This window comes from Chlorocebus sabaeus, chromosome X, assembly GCF_047675955.1.
Source record: "Chlorocebus sabaeus isolate Y175 chromosome X, mChlSab1.0.hap1, whole genome shotgun sequence".
Taxonomy (NCBI): Eukaryota; Metazoa; Chordata; class Mammalia; order Primates; family Cercopithecidae; genus Chlorocebus; species Chlorocebus sabaeus.
In genome coordinates, this window is record NC_132933.1 from 98,537,656 (window position 1) to 98,556,987 (window position 19,332).

General features: G+C 49.2%; 1 protein-coding gene across 3 annotated transcripts in view; it reads left to right on the forward strand.

Annotated features, from left to right (window-relative positions):
- The first annotated feature begins 6,179 nt into the window (after nucleotides 1–6,179).
- Nucleotides 6,180–19,332, forward strand: part of FGD1 (FYVE, RhoGEF and PH domain containing 1) — a 52,281-nt gene continuing 39,128 nt past the window's right edge. The window contains exon 1 of one of the 3 annotated variants that reach the window (XM_007991802.3): nucleotides 6,180–7,284. In XM_007991802.3, coding sequence (XP_007989993.1) covers nucleotides 6,978–7,284 — 307 coding nt within the window. In that variant the 5' untranslated portion in view covers nucleotides 6,180–6,977. The remainder of the gene's footprint in view (nucleotides 7,285–19,332) is intronic. The other 2 variants (XM_073013652.1, XM_007991800.3) reach the window with 2 other exon arrangements.

A 19,332-nucleotide genomic window follows, 5' to 3' on the forward strand; every position in this document is an offset into this window, starting at 1 on the left:
AAATACATTAAAATAATAATAAACCAATTATATTAACACAATATATTTTTATGAAAAATGACTATTTTTCAACACAAAAAGAATTTAGTGAGGAGTGGCATTGTTTTACATTTTTGTAAATCTCTTTATGGCTTAATAGAAGACAGCTGGATTCTCATATCTGCCTCTGCATTCAATCTGTTGTGATATCACATGTCATGTAGCCTCTGGAAAACTCCACTCTACATTCTTGAGAGAATGAGAGTAAAAAAGCAAGTAACATCTTACTATATTATGGTTTTGGTTCTCCCCACTACCCTTCTCCACAGGATCCCCAGATCACACTGTGAGAACTGCTGCTCTGGGGTATATTCCTAGAATTGCCAGGTCACATAGTATGTGCATCATTCAGCTTTACTAGAAAATGCCCAAGTTTTTCTAGAATGGTTGTATCAATTTACACTCCCACCAATGGTATCCATTCACTCTTCATCCATTCTGGTGTTCACCCCCACCACTCCTCCAAAACCACTATTATCAAGGTCATGAATGATATCAATGTTGCCATAGCCAATGGACCCTTTTAAATCCTCATATTCTCAGCACTCTTGGAACATCCTTGACACACTCCTGGTTATATCCCTGCCTCTTTTTGTTGTTGTTGTTTTTTTTTTTTTTTTTTTTTTTTTTTTTTTTTTTGAGACGGAGTCTCGCTCTGTCGCCCGGGCTGGAGTGCAGTGGCCGGATCTCAGCTCACTGCAAGCTCCGCCTCCCGGGTTTACGCCATTCTCCTGCCTCAGCCTCCCGAGTAGCTGGGACTGCAGGCGCCCGCCACCTCGCCCGGCTAGTTTTTTGTATTTTTTTTTTAGTGGAGACGGGGTTTCACCGTGTTAGCCAGGATGGTCTCGATCTCCTGACCTCGTGATCCACCCGTTTCGGCCTCCCAAAGTGCTGGGATTACAGACTTGAGCCACCGCACCTGGCCTAAGATTTTTTTGAGACGGAGTCTCGCTCTGTCGCCCAGGCTGGAGTGCAGTGGCGCCATCTCGGCTCACTGCAAACTCCGCCTCCTGCATTCACGCCATTCTCCTGCCTCAGCCTCCTGAGTAGCTGGGACTACAGGCGCCCGCCACCATGCCCAGCTAATTTTTTGTATTTTTAGCTGAGACAGGGTTTCACCGTGTTAGCCAGGATGGTCTCGATCTCCTGACCTCGTGACCCGCCTGCCTCGGCCTCCCAAAGTGCTAGGATTACAGGCGTGAGCCACCGTGCCCAGAGCTCTTTACTTCTTTTTCAGTCTCTGCCAACTTCTGCTCCTTCACTCAACCTGTAAAGTTGAAGTTCCTCAAAGCTCAGTCATGGATCCTCTTCCTTTCTCAGTCTTTACTGTTTCAGGGTGATTTTTTCTACTGTTGGCTTTTAACGCCATCTTTATGCTGACAACTCTCACTTATATCTGAAACAGACTTCTCCCCTGGGATGTGTATACCACTATCTACCTGACTTATCCACTTGGATATCTCAAGGGCATGTCCAGCTTAGCATATCCAAAACTGAACTCTTGATCTTCCCCTGAAAATCTGTTCCTCTTTCTGTCTTCTTCATCTCAATGAGTGACTGGCCTACCATCACCAGATCCCTTGGAGTCATCCTTGATTCTCCTTTCCCCCTCCCTCTCCCAAGCCTTCACACCAAGCCTTCTCAATTCTAAATATCTCTCAAATCGGTCTGCCTCTCTCTATCTCCACTGCCACCTCCTTAGTCAGCTCACCATCATCTCTGGCTGCAGTAGGTTCTAATCTTGTCCACCTGCAATTCAATCTAGAGCAACCAAAGTCATCTTCGTAAAATGTTAAATATACCCTGTGAACCTCAAGCTTAAAACCTTTCAATGTATATTTCAGCATTTTGGGGATGTGAGGTATCTGCAAAAGAGATACTATTTCCTCCGGATCTAGTTCACATATGATACAAACTGAAGCGTTTCATGAAACATACTTATCCTTCCTACATGATCCTATGATATACTCTTTTTATTTTTTTTTTTATTTTTTTTTATTTTTATTTTTTTGAGACGGAGTCTCGCCCTGTCGCCCAGGCTGGAGTGCAGTGGCCGGATCTCAGCTCACTGCAAGCTCCACCTCCCAGGTTTACACCATTCTCCTGCCTCAGCCTCCCAAGTAGCTGGGACTATAGGCGCCTGCCACCTCGCCCGGCTAGTTTTTTGTATTTTTTAGTAGAGACAGGGTTTCATCGTGTTAGCCAGGATGGTCTCGATCTCCTGACCTTGTGATCCGCCCGTCTCGGCCTCCCAAAGTGCTGGGATTACAGGCTTGAGCCACCGCGCCCGGCCTCTTTTTATTAATTAATTAATTTTGTGTGTGTGTGTATGTGAGACAGAGTCTCTCTGTCGCCCAGGCTGGAGTGCAGTAGCGCGATCTCGCCTCACTGCAACCTCCGTCTCCTGGGTTCAAGCCATTCTCCTGCCTCAGCCACCCTAGTAGCTGGGATTACAGGCACGCTCCACCACACCTGGCTAATTTTTGTTTTTTTAGACGGGATTTCACCATATTGGTCAGGCTGGCCTCAAACTCCTGACCTCAGGTGATCCACCCACCTCGACCTCCCAAAGTGCTGGGATTACAGGCGTGAGCCACCACGCCCAGCCCATTCTTATATTTTCTATTCTTAAATTGATTTCAGTACCTTCTCCAGTTTGACCCACATTTGAAAGCACTGCTTCAATACCTTTTCATTGCTTGTAGAATAAAACTCATTATTCTTAACATGGCCTGCAAAGCCCTGCATAATCTAGCTCCTGCCTACCTTTTGGATCTCATATCCCACCCCTCTTGCCTTCCAAACACTGTGCTTTAGCTATATTAGCCTTCTGTAGCTCCTAAATAGGCCATTTATCTTCCCCCCAGGGCCTTCCCACTTGTTGTATCTTTTGCCTGGAGCACTTTTGTCTCTATTCCTCATCTGCCAACTCCCACTCCTTCAGGGGTCAGCTTAAATAGCGGCCCTTGCCTGACCCCTCAGGCTAAATCACTCCCCCTCCACACACTTACCCTTTATTCTCTTTCCTATCACCCTGTTCTGTCCCTTTATAACCTTATCACAATTCGTAATTATGTGTGTTTATGTGTTGTAATTATGTGTTTATTTCACATCCTCTCCAGTACCAGCCAGTGAACTCTGAGGACAGTTTTTTCACCATTATCTTGTTCATGTCTGTCTTATTCACTGCTGCATAGCTAGTGCATCACATGGTGCCTGGCCCATAGTTTGTGTTCAAAAGATATTCGTTGAATGACCTGAGATCTGAAGAACAAATGAAGTGGAATTGGGGAGATGTGGAGAAAGTTTCACTCAGGGAGAACAGCATATGCAAAAACTTGGAGGCTTGAGAGACTAAGGAATAGTTTAAGAATTTCAGCATGGAAAGGCTGGCAGGGGCACAGATCATGAAGGGTCCAGCTTAACCTTTCCTGTTAAGGAAGGTGGGTTTCCTTTTGAGCCAGTAGAGACCCTCACTGAAGGGTCCTAAACATGGGAGTAATATAATTTGATTTAACATTTATTTAATTAATTTATATTTATTATTATTATTTTTTTGAGACACGTCTTGCTCTGTCGCCCAGGCTGGAGTGCAGCGGCACCATCTTCGCTCACTACAACCACCGCCTCCCAGGTTCAAGCAATTCTCTGCCTCAGCCTCCTGAGTAGCTGGGATTACAGGCATCCGCCCCCACGCCCGGCTAATTTTTGTATTTTTAGTAGAGGTAGGGTTTCACCATCTTGGCCAGGCTGATCTCGAACTCCTGACCTAAAGTGATCCGCCCGCCTCGGCCTCCCAAAGTGCTGGGATTACAGGCGTGAGCCACTGCACCTGGCCTTATTTATGTTTTCAAAAGATATACACTGCCTATAGTGTAGAGAATAGAATCCAGAGAACAAGACTGAAATAGGGAGGCTGTGACAGTATTGCAAGTTAGAAATGGTTCTGGTCTAAATCAGGGTAGTGGCAGCAGAAATGTAGAGATTACATAAATAGATTTGGTAGGAGGTCAAAATGATGGGACTTGGTAACTGAATGGGGGATGGAGGAGAGAAAAGAATTAAGGGTGTAACCCAGGTTTCTGCTTTGACTGGTGTCATTCACTAAGGTAAGACACAAAGAAGGACAAACAGGTTGGAAGGAGGATGCCTTGAGTTGGGAAGAAGCTGAGGTTTTAGGTGTCTCTGGGATATTCAGGTAGAGCTGCCTAATAACCAGTTGAATGCATGGGTCAGGAGAAATATCTGGTTTTGAGGTATCAATTTGGGAGTCATCAGCAAAGATATGATCATTGAAGCCATGGGAGCAAATGAAATAAAGAAAAGAGTGGCCTCTAATCCGAGGCTGCTGTTTGCTCAAGTGGATCACTTGAGGTCAGTAGTTGGAGACCTGCCTGGCCAACATGGCGAAACCCCGTCTCTACTAAAAATACAAAAGTTATTCGGGCGTGGTGGCGAGTGCCTGTAATGCCAACTACTTGGGAGGCTGAGGCAGGAGGAATAGCTTGAACCCAAGAGGCGGAAGTTGCAGTGAGCCTAGATTGCGCCAGTGCACTCCAGCGTGGGCGACAGAGCAAGACTCTGTCTGAGAAAGAAAAAAAGAAAAAAAAAAAAGCATATATAGAGACAGGATGAGAGAGCTCAGACCAAAGCCCTAAAGAGCACCAGCATAAAGCGTTGGACAAAGAGGAGCCTGGAAAGTAAAAAAAGAATTACTAAGGAAGCAGAAGAAAAACAAGGAAAGTGCAGTGTCATGGAAGTGGTTTAAGGAGGAGGGAGTGGTCAACAGTGCCAAATGCTATCAAGAAACCAAGTAGGATAACCTCTGAAAAGATTCTATGGGGGCTGGGCGCGGTGGCTCACGCCTGTAATAGGGCGGGCGAATCACAAAGTCAGGAGTTCGAGACAAGCCTGGCCAATATGGTGAAACCTCGTCTCTACTAAAAATACAAAAAATTAGCTGGGCGTAGTGGCGGACGCCTGTAATCCCAGCGACTCGGGAGGCTGAGGCAGGAGAATCGCTTGAACCCAGGAGGCGGAGATTGTAGTGAGCCGAGATGGTGCCACTGCATTCCAGCCTGGGTGACAGAGTGAGACTCTGTCTCAAAAAAAAAAAAAAAAAAAAAAAGAAAAAGAAAAAGAAAAAAAAGATTCTATGGGATTTAGTGAGATTCTTCATGGCAGACCCTGATGAGAGAGAGCAGTTTCAAGCAAGTAGTGGAGGCAGATTGGAGTGGGTTGAAAGATAAGTAGGAGGTGGGAAAATGAAGACAGTTGGGTGTAGGCAACTCTTTTGAGAAGTTTGTGGAAGAGAAGAGAAGGAGGTGGTTGGAGAGGGAGAATTCTTGGTAATTGTTTATTTGTTTTTAGATGGAACAGGCCTGAGTATGTTAGGATGCTGTTGGGAAGGAGCAAGGACAAATTCCTAGGCTTCGTAGCAAAAAGTCAAGAGACGGTGGCTTCTGTTTACTCTCTGCAGTAGGTCAGGTTATTTGCTGAGGGTTACAGGGCAGATGGAGAAGTTGGGGGTTTGAGGGGAAAGGAGGTCTGAAATGGCCACTGTGGAGAACGGGAGGGAGAGCTGACTAGTAGGGTTGTGGGTCAAAACTGAGGGCCTGGTAGAAGCTGGGAACCATGGGTTTATAGTGGCACAAATCTGTGAAGTTGAATCGTTTTCTCCAGCAATGTTTAGCTGCCTGGGCGCAGGCATGGAAAAGGCGGACAGTTGGACTGATTCAAGATTGGGATGTTGCCAGACGGATGCGACAAATCAGGGAACTGAGGGTATTTAAGAAAGTGACTAAGTAAGGGACCATGATATCTGGTCTGAGCAGAGTGAAGGAGAATCAGAGACAGGTCCTCTATAAGCTCAGCCCTAGGAACACTCGGGAACATGCGGAAAGGCTTTTGGAAAAGAGAGTGAAAGGCAAGCAGAGGGGAGAAGACCTGAGATGGGATGGAAGGGCAGATATGGGGGAAGGGGGGTTGAGCCCGGAGACTTGCCTGTGGGGAAAGCAGGCTGAGGGGGAATTTTTTAAGGGGCAGGAGGGCCTTGAGAGCGGTAGCAGCGAGAAGTGAGGCGGCCCCGAGCGAGGGGGCGTGGTCAGGCGCAAATCCCGGGCGAGGGGGCGGGGCCCCGGTAACTGGGTCCCAGCGCCGCTGTGGCTGCGGCTGCCTCTGCTAGGCTCCCGCCTCCCCACCCCCTTTCCCAGGGCTCCTTCCCGCCCGCCGCCGCCGAGCCCCAGGCCGAAGCTGGGGAGGACACTGGAGCCCGGCCCAGGCCGTTCTCCTGCCCCAGGGGCTGGAGCATCGTCTGGGACGACTGGCTGAAGGCGAGCCCCGCAGCCTAAGCGCGGCGCACACGCGCGCCCCCGGCCACCGCCGTTCTCTTCCCTCCCCTCTTCTCCCCTCCCCTCTCCTCCGCCCCCGGCCTCGGCTGCGGCGGGAGGAAGAACGCTTTCCAACCAGCCAGGAGAGCCCAGATCTATTCCCATTCGGGGAGAAAGAAGAGACCCCGCACTTGGATCCGACCGACTTCTCGCCCCGGGGCCACGGAAGTGGCTCGCAGTCCACGAGAGAGTCCCCGCCGAGCGTAGCCCTTCAACCCTCGCCCAACCGCAGCCGCATAGACAGCGCTCCCCAGCGGGCCCCCGGCCCCGTCGAGCCCACTCCCCGCACGGGGCCGGGGCCGGGGCCGGCGATGCCTGGCACGGCAGCGGCGGTGGCCGCGGCTGCTGCTGCTACTGCCACCGCTGCCACGGCTGCTGGCCCGGGCCCGGGCTGGGGGCTTGAGTCTCCGCAGTGGGGCTGAGCCCGCAGCCCCGCCCCCCGATCCTGAGGCCGCTGCTCCGCCGGGCGCCGGGCCTCCTCCGCCCGCGCCTCCGCCCCAGGAGCTGGAGCCAAGCGGGGAGCTCGGGCCCCGCGCCCAGGCCCGGACCATGCATGGCCACCGAGCCCCGGGGGGCGCCGGGCCTTCGGAGCCCGAACACCCGGCCGCGAACCCGCCGGGCGCCGCTCCGCCGGCCTGTGCCGACTCGGACCCTGGAGCCTCAGAACCCGGACTGCTGGCGCTCAGGGGCTCAGGTTCGGCTCTTGGCGGCCCACTGGATCCCCAGTTTGTCGGACCCTCGGACACCAGCCTGGGTGCTGCTCCAGGCCACCGGGTCTTGCCCTGCGGTCCCAGTCCACAGCACCACCGGGCCCTACGCTTCTCTTACCACCTGGAGGGCTCGCAGCCTCGGCCTGGTGAGTGAGTGACCGAGAGAGCATGGGAGCCCGGGCCACGGGCCTGGTACTGGGAGCGGGTTCTTGTTCTCGAGTCCTCTAAGCCCCACCTCGGGACAGGCTCCCTTACCTCGGCCCTTTGGGTCCCCTCAACCCTCTTCCCCTCCCCACGCCCCTTGGCCTTGTGTCCAGTCCTTTCAACCTCTGTCCCCATCTCCTCTCTCTGTCTCTTGTGCCCCTCAACCACTCCAACCCCCTTCTTGTCTGTCTGCTGAGGCTAATGGGAGAGGGAGCACTCGCGAGAAAAAGAGGGAGGATTGCAAGGCAGCAACGGATATTTGGTTGGGGAAACCAGGGTTTGGTTTGGGGAACAGAAGAAAAAAAAGGAGTCTTCCATTTGCCAAGCGCCTACATTGTACCAGGCACTGGACTGGGTGCTTTACGTAGATTTTCATTTCAGCTGCAGGAACCCTCATGAAGTAGATACTATTAGTCCCATTTTGTAGGGAAGGAAACTGAAGCTCAGAGAAGTTAAGCTACTTGCCCAAGGTCATACAGCTAGTAGGGAGCCAGGATTTGAACCACTTCTATTTGTGTCCAAAGTCTGTGGTCTTTCTGCTTCCCCAAACTGAGGCTGGAGACCATGAAAGTAGTGCCAAGCCTTCTGCTTATGTGATTTTCTCCTGTACTATTCAGCAGCCCTGGAGTATGAGCAGAAAAAAAAAAAGAAGGATGGTGGATTGATCCAAGGTTGGGATTTTGCCAGGTGTGTGTGGCGGGAGAGCAAGGGAAGGAAGGAGTAGACGGTGCTGATGAGAGAGAAAGGTGGAAGAGGTGGGCCTTGGGAGTCAGGCTAGAGGAGAAGGCTGGAGGGGCTGATAGGTAGGGAGACAGCAGAAAAGCCAACAGAGGCAGAAGCCAGTTGTAGCAGGAGCTGGAGAGCTGCAGGGCCACGAGGTTGGTTGTGATGTGAAATCAGGATGGTTTCTTGGGTTTGAAAAGGTGGAGCAGCTCTAGGTCAGGCTGAGGCCACAGACCACTGCCTTTGTGCTACACAGGCCTAAGTGTCTGAGGAGCCCAGCAGGACCTCCCCCATATGGGGACATTCTCATATGGGCCTGAGCCCAGGAGCCACAGAAGAAGAGCACAGCACATCTGCCCTGCCTTCCACTGGGACTGAAGGAGTTGTTAAGCCTTTGGGGGCTCCTGGGGTTCACACCTCAGGTTCCACAGATCTCTGGGACCATGGCCTTGCACCAGGTAGCAGTAGTGAAGTATGGCAGGATGTACCTTTTGCTGCCGTCATGACCTTGGGCTAGGCATGGAACCTATGGGAGATTTCAGGGGGCTCCTTCCGTGTGGGCTGAAGATAACCAACTGGCAACAGGCCCTTAATGCCCTGGCCTGCGTGTTACTTCTGCTGGCTTTCCAAACTCCCCTTGACACTGTGTAAAGTCAGTGCCTTTTTTCAGATGCCAAAACAGGCCACAAGCACTCCCACCCCAGGACTTTGCATTGGCTTTTCCTTCTGACTGGAAGCTCTTCCCCTAGCCCTCTCTACCTGGCTTGCTCCTCGTCTTGCATGTCTCAGGTGAAATGTCACCTCTTCTAAGAGACCATCCCTGACCACTTTAGGTAGGGCCACTTGTGAGCCTCCATCAGAGACTGTGAGTGTGCTTCCATCCTTGCGCTTAGTACAGTCTGAAATTATCTTATTGTATGTGTGTACTCGTTTATTGCCTGTCTTCCTTCACTAGAATGTGAGCTCCATGGGGGCAAGGCGACTACATCTCTTTTGCTCACTGTTGTATCCCCAGCAACTAGCACAGTGCCTAACACACGGTAGTTGCTCAATAAATCCTCATTAAATAAATGCCTAAACAGATACTAAAGAAGCACATAGTAGGCCCCGCAGTAACTACTGTCTAAAAGAAGGACACCAGGCCGGGCGCGGTGGCTCATGCCTGTAATCCCAACACTTTGGAAGGCCAAGGCGGGTGGATCACGAGGTCAGGAGTTCAAGATCATCCTGGCTAACACGGTGAAACCCCTCTCTACTAAAATACAAAAAAATTAGCCGGGAGTGGTGGTGGACGCCTGTAGTCCCAGCTACTTGGGAGACTGAGGCAGGAGAATGGCGTGAACCCTGGAGGCGGAGCTTGCAGTGAGCCAAAATCATGCCACTGCACTCCAGCCTGGGAGACAGAGCGAGACTCCGTCTCAAAAAAAAAAAAAAAAAAAAAAAAAAAAAAAAAAAAAAAAAAAAAGGACACCAAATTCCTGCCCTCTGGATACTCTTGATCTGAAAGTCAGTAACTGGGCAATGTCTGGACCCCTAGTCTCTGGCCTCTGTAATCAATACATGGTGATGATTCTGAGTATGCCTTCCCAATCCACCAATTCATTCAAATTACAAATCATAATACCCTTCCTAAACCACTCTCCTCCTCCCCAAAAAGGCAACACAGAGTTCCCAGGATCCTTTTCCCCAACGAAGTCCCTGCCTCTGTAATTGCATAGTGGGTGTCTTTTTTTTTTTTTTTTTTTTTTTAATTCAAGATGGGGATTGCGAATAAGGCAAGTGTCAGGGAAGGACCTGGCCTCCTATTCTAACTGATTCACTTTGTGACCCTGAATGAGTGACTTCCCTTCTCTGAACCTCAGTTTCTTCATCTAGAGAATGCAATGAGGAGTCTATGAGTTAATGGTTGTAAAGCCTGCAGCATGGTATAAATCCTCAGCAACCAGGAGTTTAAAAAAAATAAAATTAAGTTAAAAAATAAGAGAAAAACCTTCTGAAGAAGAGGCGGAGGAATTACTCAGGCCCTGACTAGGTGGGCGCCGGGCCATGTGATTCACTGCAGCATGGGTTGTGAGAGGCCCGCCTCCCCCACTGCCCAGCTGGCCCAGGGGTAGGCACAAGTGACTTGACTTCTCTCTCCACGGGACTCGCCTATAATTGGCCCTAAGAGGGCAGGGTTAGTGGTTGTAGGGTGTGTGTGTACCAGAGAGAGAGAGAGTTTCCTGAACTTCAATTAAAGGGTTGAAACATTCTGGTCCACATGTTAAGATTTCCGTGTGCCTGCTGACTTCCTAACACTGCTGAGACCTTTATTGAATCACCATCTTCAGGGCTCAGTGGCTCATCCTGGGGGTGGGGGGAGGCTTTTAAAAATAATAATTGTATCTTATCCATGTGAACAGCCTTGAATTGCTTCAAAGTGCTTTCTCTTTTAGTGATCCTGTCTGCTTCTTGGTGGGGAAAGGGACAGTTGTTGTTATGCCGATTTTCCAGGTTGATTAAACCGAAGGGTCACTGGGAAAACCCAGTGAAATGCCAGAGAGGGGTTTGAGAGAGTCAGAAAGTGGTTTGCTTGCAGGGGTTTGCAGAGATGGCGGCTCTATTCCTCAGGGTTGAGGCCTAGAATGTCCTTCCAGATGCGGGGATTGTGGGGATATTGGTGTCTGACCCTAGCTAAATCAAAGGAGTTGTACCTGATGTTAGAGCCGTTTTGTGGGTAATGGGGGAAACTGAGCCAGTTGAGGGGGGCAAGAGGAGGGGCTGACTCTCATTTGGATCTTGAGGCATCTTCAGAGTCTCCAAGAGTAAAAATTGGAGTTAGAAAAGACCCTAGATACTGTCTCATTCTGGGTTTCCCGAACTGAGTGAGCATCAGAATCTCTTGTTGACCTTAAAAAGAAATGTGATTCCACACTCCACCTCAGCGCTCCAGAATCTTGGGGTTGACAACCAAGGAATCTATTTTCAAAAGCTCCTTAGGTGATTGTGATGCACAGCTTAGAGTGGGAACCACTAGTTAAGTCCGTTTTCCAGATGGGGCAGTGGAGGCTCAGAGAGGTAGTGATTTTTTTTAGCCATGGTCCTACAGTGAGTCAGCATCATTAGGGCCAGGAGAATACATCGGCCTACCCCTCTAAGGCCCTTTCCCCAGGGACCCATGTGGGCTTCTGTTAACTCACTCCTAACCCCAAACGGAGGCACAGGATTAAACACAAAGGGAGAGTCAACTTCTCGTCCTCATACACACAAACACTGGCTGCCTCAGTTTGCCCCTTATTCTCAGCTCTCGTGAATGGCTGCCATTTGGCAGTTCAAATTGGAAAGCAGTTGCCATTCTGGGACTCTAGGCAGAGGAAACCTTGGCATCATCAGTGCCCAGTGCAGGGTCTGGCCCTAAGAAAGGGCTCTAGAGGGGTGTCAAGAAAGGGTTGTAGAGCTAGAGAAGAACATGGAGGACAATTCAGGTAAGAGGTTCAGTGGGAGCAAAGGCAGCGAGACATGGGGCACTGGGGAATAGGGCTAGTATTGGGAGGAGTGGAGTGACAAGGCTGAGAAGGAACTTTCTTCTGAGGACGAAGAGAAACCATCGAAGGGTTTATTAACGGGAATGATGTGCTCAGATGGGGGTGTTTGGAAGCTCTCCCTAGCTGCATAGGGAGAATGGATGGAAGGGGTGCAAGAGTGGAAGCAGGGAGACAGGCAGGTGAGTGTTGCAGTCTTCCCAGAGAGAGGTGATAGTAGCTTGGGTTAGAGCGATGGCAGGTAAGGAGGGTAAGATCTGAGAGATATTTAGATGCTAGCATGGACAGGCCTTGGTAGTAGCTTGGATGTAGAGGCTGAGACAGAAGGCAAAGTCCAGATTGCTCCATGTTGTTTTCTGAAACCAACTGCAGTGACCTGGTGGATGTTGGTGGGGCCATCTATATACAAGAGAGGGAGGAGATTTGAGGGAAGATAGTAAATTGTGTTTGAGACAAGTTGAATTCGAAACGCCTACGGGTACATGCAGGTGAAGATGGCCAGCAGGCATTTGTGGGTTTGGTTCATTTTTGTTTTTTACTACCCAGGATGATCACTTTTAATATTGTAGTCTGTTTTCTGCTAGATCTTTTTCTACATATTGATGTGTATTTTACATAATTGAAATCATACTATATGTTCAATTTTATATCATGCTTTTTCATTTAGTGTATTTTTCCAACATCATTAAAAACTCTTCATGAACTTTTTTTGAACATTTTAATGACTGCGTAATAATATGCCATTGTATGGATTTACCATAATCTTTTTTTAAACTTTTATTTTAGGTTCAGGGGTACATGTGCAAGTTTGTTATATGGATAAACTGCATGTCAGGGGGATTTGGTATACAGATTATTTCACCACCCAGGTAATAAGCATAGTACCTGATAGGTAGTTTTTCAGTCCTTACCCCCCTCCCTCCCTCCACCCTCAAATAGGCCCCAGTGTCTGCTTTTTGTTTCTTTGTGTCCATATGTACTCAATGTTTAGCTCCCATTTATAAGTGAGAACATGCGGTATTTAGTTTTCTGTTCCTGCCTTAATTTGCTAAGGATAATGGCCTCTAGCTCCATCTGTGTTCCTACAAAGGACATGATCTCATTCTTTTTTATGGCTGCATAGTATTCCATGGTGTATACATAACACATTTTCTTTATCCAGTCCACTATTGATGGGCATTTGGGTTAATTCCATGTCTTTGCTATTGTGAATAGCACTGTGATGAACATACATATGCATGTGTCTTTATGGTAGAACGATTTATACTCCTTTGAGTATATACCCAATAGTGAGATTACTGAGTTGAATGGTAATTCTGCTTGAGTTATTTGAGAAATCACCAAACTGCTTTCCATAATGACTGAACTAATTTACATTCCCACCAGCAGTGTATAAGCATTTCCTTTTCTCTGCAACCTGGCGTGTTATTTTTTGACTTTTTAGTAATAGCCATTCCGACTGGTGTGAAATGGTATCTCATTGTAGTTTTGATTTGCATTTCTCTAATGATTAGTGATGTTGAGCATTTTTTCTTTTTTTTTTTTTTCTCTGTCACCCAGGCTGGAGTGCAGTGGCTCTGTCTCAGCTCACTTCAACCTCCGCCTCCCAGGTTGAAGCAATTCTCCCACCTCAGCCTCCCAAGTAGCAAGATTACAGGTGCTTGGCACCACACCCAGCTAATTTTTGTATTTTATTTATTTATTTTTTTTTTTTTTTATTTTGAGACAGAGTCTCGCTCTATCGCCCAGGCTGGAGTGCAGTGGCGTGATCTCGGCTCACTGCAAGCTCCGCCTCCCGGGTTCACGCCATTCTCCTGCCTCAGCCTCCCAAGTAGCTGGGACTACAGGCGCCCGCCACCTCGCCCGGCTAGTTTTTTGTATTTTTTTTAGTAGAGATGGGGTTTCACTGTGTTAGCCAGGATGGTCTCGATCTCCTGACCTCGTGATCCGCCGGTCTCGGCCTCCCAAAGTGCTGGGATTACAGGCTTGAGCCACCGCGCCCGGCCTAATTTTTGTATTTTTAGTAGAGACGGGGTTTCGCCATGTTGGCTAGGCTGGTCCCGAACTCCTGACCTCAGGTGATCCAACCGCCTCAGCCTCCCAAAGTGCTAGGATTATAGGTGTGAGTCACCACGCCCGGCCGATGTTGAACATTTTTTTCATATGCTTATTGGCCACATGTATGTGTTCTTTTGAAAAGTATCTGTTCATGTCCTTTGCCCACTTTTTAATGGGGTTGTTTGTTTATTGCTTGTTCATTTAAGTTCCTTACAGATTCTGGATATTGGACCTTTGTCAGATGCATAGTTTGCAAATATTTTCTCCCATTTCTGTAGGTTGTTTACTCTGTTGATAGTTTCTTTTGCTGTGCAGAAGCTCTTTCATTTAATCAGGTCCCATTTGTCAATTTTTGTTTTTGTTGCAATTGCTTTTAGTGCCTTCATTATGAAATATTTGCCAGGTCCTATATCCAAAATGGTATTTCCTAGGTTGTCTTCCAGGGTTTTTATAGTTTTAGGTTTTACATTTAAGTCTTTAATCCATCTTGAGTTGATTTTAGTATATGGTGTAAGGAAGAGGTCCAGTTTCAGTCTTCTGCATGTGGCTAGCCAGTTATCCCCGCACCATTTATTGACCAGGGAGTCCTTTCCCCATTGCTGCTTTTGTCAATTCTGTCAAAGGTTAGATGGTTGTAGGTGTGTGGCCTTATTTCTGGGCTCTCTATTCTGTTCTGTTGGTCTGTGTATCTGTTTTTGTCCAGTACCATGCTGTTTTGGTTACTGTAGCCCTGTAAATATAAAGTCGGTAGTGTGATGCCTCTGGTTTTGTTTTTTGTTGTTGTTGTTGTTGTTGTTTTGTTGTTGCTGTTGAGACAGAGTCTCGCTCTGTCACCCAGGCTCAAGTGCAGTGGCACGATCTCAGCTCACTACAAGCTCCGCCTCCCGGGTTCACGCCATTCTCCTGCCTCAGCCTCCCGAGTAGCTGGGACTACAGGTGCCCACCACCACGCCCAGCTAATTTTTTGTATTTTTAGTAGAGATGGGGTTTCACCGTGTTAGCCAGGGTGGTCTCAATCTCCTGACCTCGTGATCCACCTGCCTTGGCCTCCCAAAGTGCTGGGATTACAGGCGTGAGCCACCGCGCCCGGCCTTTTTTTTTTTTTTTTTTTTTTTGAGGCTGAGTCTCACTCCATAACCCAGGCTGAAGTGCAGTGGCGTGATCTCAGCTCACTGCAACCTCCTCCTCCCGGGTCCCAGTTCAAGCAATTCTCCTGCCTCAGCCTCCCAAGTAGCTGGGATTACAGGCACACACCACCACGCCCAGCTAATTTTTGTATTTTTAGTAGAGACAGGATTTCGCCACGTTGGCCAGGCTGGTCTTGAACTCCTGACCTCGTGATCTGCCTGCCTCGGCCTCGCAAAGTGCTGGGGATTACAGGTGTGAGCCACCATGGGTTTTTTGTTTTGTTTTTGTTTTTAGATGGAGTGTCACTCTGTCACCTAGGCTGGAGTGCAGTGGCATGATCTCAGCTCACTGCAACCTCTGCCTCCGGGACTCAAGTGATTCTCCTGCCTCAGCCTCCTGAGTAGCTGGGATTACAGGTGCCCACCACCATGCCTGGCTAATTTTTGTATTTTTAGTAGAGACGTGGTCTCTCCATGTTGGCCAGACTGGTCTCGAACTCCTGACCTCAGGTAATCCGCCCGCCTCGGCCACCCAAAGTGCTGGGATTACAAGCTTGAGCCACCTTGCCCAACTGGCTTTGTTCTCTTTATTTCGGATTGCCTTGGCTATTTGGACACTTGTTTCTATATTAATTTTTAAATAGTTTTTTAAAATTCTGTGAAGAATGTCATTGGTAGTTTGATAGGAATAGCATTGAATCTGTAAATTGCTTTGGGCAGTATGGCCATTTGAGCAATATTGATTTTTCCAGTCCATGAGCATGGAATGTTTTCCCATTTGTTTGTGTCATCTCGCAAGCAGACGTTTGGATGTAAAATTGGAAAGCTCAGGAAAGAGGCCTGGGCCAGTGATGTTTGGGAGTTTTCACCACCAACGCATACCATGTATAGATCTGGGAGCCAGTCCCATCCTTGAAGACAGACAGTAAGGTTGGCAGGGTGACACTCAGATGAATTATTCAGTACCTGCTGGAACTTTGCCATAGAAATGCCTTTTTTGGGGGAAAGCAGTTTTTAAAGTATATTTTCATGAAGCTGAGACCCAGCCGTTTTTAAAGCATATTTGAGGGCTGGGCACGGTGGCTCACACCTGTAATCTCAGCTACTTGGGAGGCTGAGGCACGAGAATCACTTGACCCCGGGAGGCAGAGGTTGCAGTGAGCCGAGATCACACGACTGCACTCCAGCCTGGGTGACAGATCAAGACTGTGTTTTTTGTTGTTGTTGTTTTCTTTGTTTTGTTTTGTGTTGTGTTGTTTTTGAGACAGAGTCTTGCTCTGTCGCTCAGGCTGGAGTGCAGTGGCAGTCTCGTCTCACTGCAACCTCCACCACCCGGGTCCCCGTTCAAGCAATTCTCCTGCGTCAGCCTCCCCAGTAGCTGTGATTACAGGCACAAGCCACCATGCCCAGCTAATTTTTGTATTTTTAGTAGAGACAGGGTTTCACCATGTTGGCCAGGCTGGTCTTGAACTCCTGACCTTGTGATCCACCCACCTTGGCCTCCCAAAGTGCTGGGATTACAGGCATGAGCCACTGTGCCCGGCCAAGACTGTGTCTTAAAAAATAAAATCGACCAGGCACGGTGACTCACGCCAGTAATCCTAGCACTTTGGGAGGCCGAGGCGGGTGGATCACTTGAGGCCAGGAGTTTGAAACCAGCCTGGCCAACATGGCATAATGTTTTCTCTATTAAAAATACAGAAATCAGCCAGGCGTGGTGGCTCACGCCTGTAATCCCAGCACTTTAGGAGGCCGAGGTGGGTGGATCACAAGGTCAAGAGGTTGAGACCATCCTGGCCAACATGGTGAAACCCTGTTTCTACTAAAAATACAAAAATTTGCTGGGCGTGGTGGCACGTGCCTGTAGTCCCAGCTACTCGGGAGGCTGAGGCAGGAGACTCACTTTAACCTGGGATGCGGAGGTTGCCGTGAGCCGAGATCGTGCCACTGCACTCCAGCCTGGCGACAGAGTGAGACTCCGTCTCAAAGGAAAAAAAAAATCATCCAGGTATGGTGGCACACACCTGTAATCCCAGCTACTCAGGAGGCTGAGGCAGGAGAATTGCTTGAACCCAGGAGGCAGAGGTTGCAGTGAGTCGAGATTGTGCCACTGCACTCCAGCCTGGGTGACAGACCGAGACTCTGTCTCACAAAAAATAAAATAAAATTAAAATAAAATAAAGTAAAGTAAAGTAAAATAAAATAAAAATTTGCTGGGCACGATGGCTCACACCTGTAATCCCAGCACTTTGGGAGGCCGAGGTGGGTGGATCATGAGGTCAAGAGATTGAGACCATCCTGGCAACATGGTGAAACCCCGTCTCTACTAAAAATACAAAAATTAGCTGGGCGTGGTGGCGCACACCTGTAGTCCCAGCTACTCAGGAGACTGAGGCAGGAGAATTGCTTGAACCTGGGAGGCGGAGGTTGCAGTGAGCCGAGATCTTGATACTGCACTCCAGCCTGGCGACAGAGCGAGACTCCCTCTCAAAAAAAAAAAAAAAAAAAAAGCGTATTTGAGGCCAGGCATGGTGCCTCACACCTGTAATCCCAGCACTTTCGGAGGCCAATGGGGCAGGATTGCTTGAGGGCAGGAGTTCATGACCAGCCTGAGCTACATAGTGAGACCCCATCTCTACAAAAAATATTTTTAAATTAGCAGGGCATGGTGGTGTATGCCTGTAGTCACAGCTACTCGAGAAGCTGAGGTGGAAGGATCACTTGCGCCCAGGAGTTCGAGGCTGCAGTGGAGTATGATTGTGCCACTGCACTCCAGACTGGGTGACAAAGTGAGACTCTATCTCAAAAAATAATAAATAAGCATATTTGCATGAAACTGAGACCCATTTCATGTACCCAGGGTAGCTGGCTATTGCAAAGTATTGAGGGAGGAGTACTTCTGAAAAGCAAATCAAACATCGGTAAAGTAAATTTGTGTGGTTTCCCTCGGTGTTCTCTCTGTTGTGGGCATCCTGAGAGGGCAGTGAGGGGGTTTGCTTATGGAAGGGAGAAGAGAGGGCTTGGGACAGGAGGAGGTAGTGGGGTCTGCTGGGGAGTTTTGGAGAGCAGTAGTTTGAGATTCCAAGGGAGAGTCTGGGGAAATAACCAGATTTGGTTCCTAGTCCACTAGGGCCTTCCAAACAAACACAACAAAATATAAAGACTCTGGGTAGCTGGGAAAAGGACTTCTCCAGACAAGACGAAAAGAATAGAAGCTTCCAAATTGCAGATGGTTGGCAGTCCGCTCTTGGCCGTTTCAGGCCCCTCTGTCCCTGGGGGAGGGCCCAGGTGGGGCTGCCTGCTTCCTCAAGGGAGAGTGGAGTGGCTGCTAACAATGCCCCAGACAAACCCAAGCCATGGCCTTCTGGGGGCCAGTTAGCTAAATGCCTTAGGCAGATGTGGAGCTGGCCAGACGCTGGCTGGGTGGGGCTAGGACCTGTCTGGAATGAGGGCAGGAAATGCAGTCTGCCATTGGCTAGCACCACAGAGTTCAATTCCCTCATCTGGAGAGAGCAAACATCTTTGGAGCAATGAGTCCAGCCTCTCTGGGCTCTGGTGCCCAGTTCCTTGGACCTGGAAGGTGTGACACCTCCAAACAGTGTCTGAAAACACACACAGCTCCGGAGACAAGGCTGCAGGGCAGTAGCCGAGGGAGCCTCAGCACTCCTGGCTCTGCTATTGGTTCACCGTTCCTCCAGGCCTCCCTTCCCCTCTCAGGGTCTTAGTTTCCCTATTTGTAATATCCCAGACCTGGTCATTGTGGTATCAGTAAATAATACTTGGTGAGCAAACAGGTGACAGGGGAAGGGAAAGTGAACGAGGGGAGCAAGGGGGGCATTTCTTTCTTTAACATATACCTGTTGAGTGCCTACTATGTGCTAGGCCCTGTGCTAGGTGCCAGGTAGGCCACAAGACAGTCACTATCCCTGTCCTGGTGGAGCTGATATCTAGCAGGAAAGACACACTACAAGCAATTCCAAGTGCAGATGCTGCAAGAACACATGAGGATGGGGGGAGTGGGCGGACAGGGCAAAGAAGATATTTGAGTTGAGACCTGAATGATAAATAGGAGTCCAGAGGTAGGGAGAAGCAGACTAGCAGTTCGGGTCATGGGAACAACATGTGCCAAAGCCCTAGGCGGAAGAGAGCACTTTCGAGGAACAGACAAACGGCCATTATGGCTGAAGCATGGGGCGTGGGGCGGGGAAATGTTCCTGAGCTAGGCCTTCCTTGTCCCTGTGCTCAGGAGTTTCACCCCCGAAGGCAAAGGGAGCCCTTCACAAGGCTGAAGGGATTGCAGGGGACTGTGTTTTCCAAAAGCTGGCAGTGGTGTAGAGAATGCCTCGTAGAGGCCCGGAAGATGGGAGGGAAACCAGTTAGGGGGCTGGATGGGGAATGAAGCATAGGGATTCTAGAGCAACTGAGGACAGTGCATCTAAAGGACTTGGGGCCTGGCTGGACATGTGGGTTGACGGAGAGGGAGAAGCCTAGGACTTGGGCAGCTGGGCGGATGAAGTTGTCCTTCCTGCGATGGGGAAGGCAGGAGGAGAAGCAGACCAGG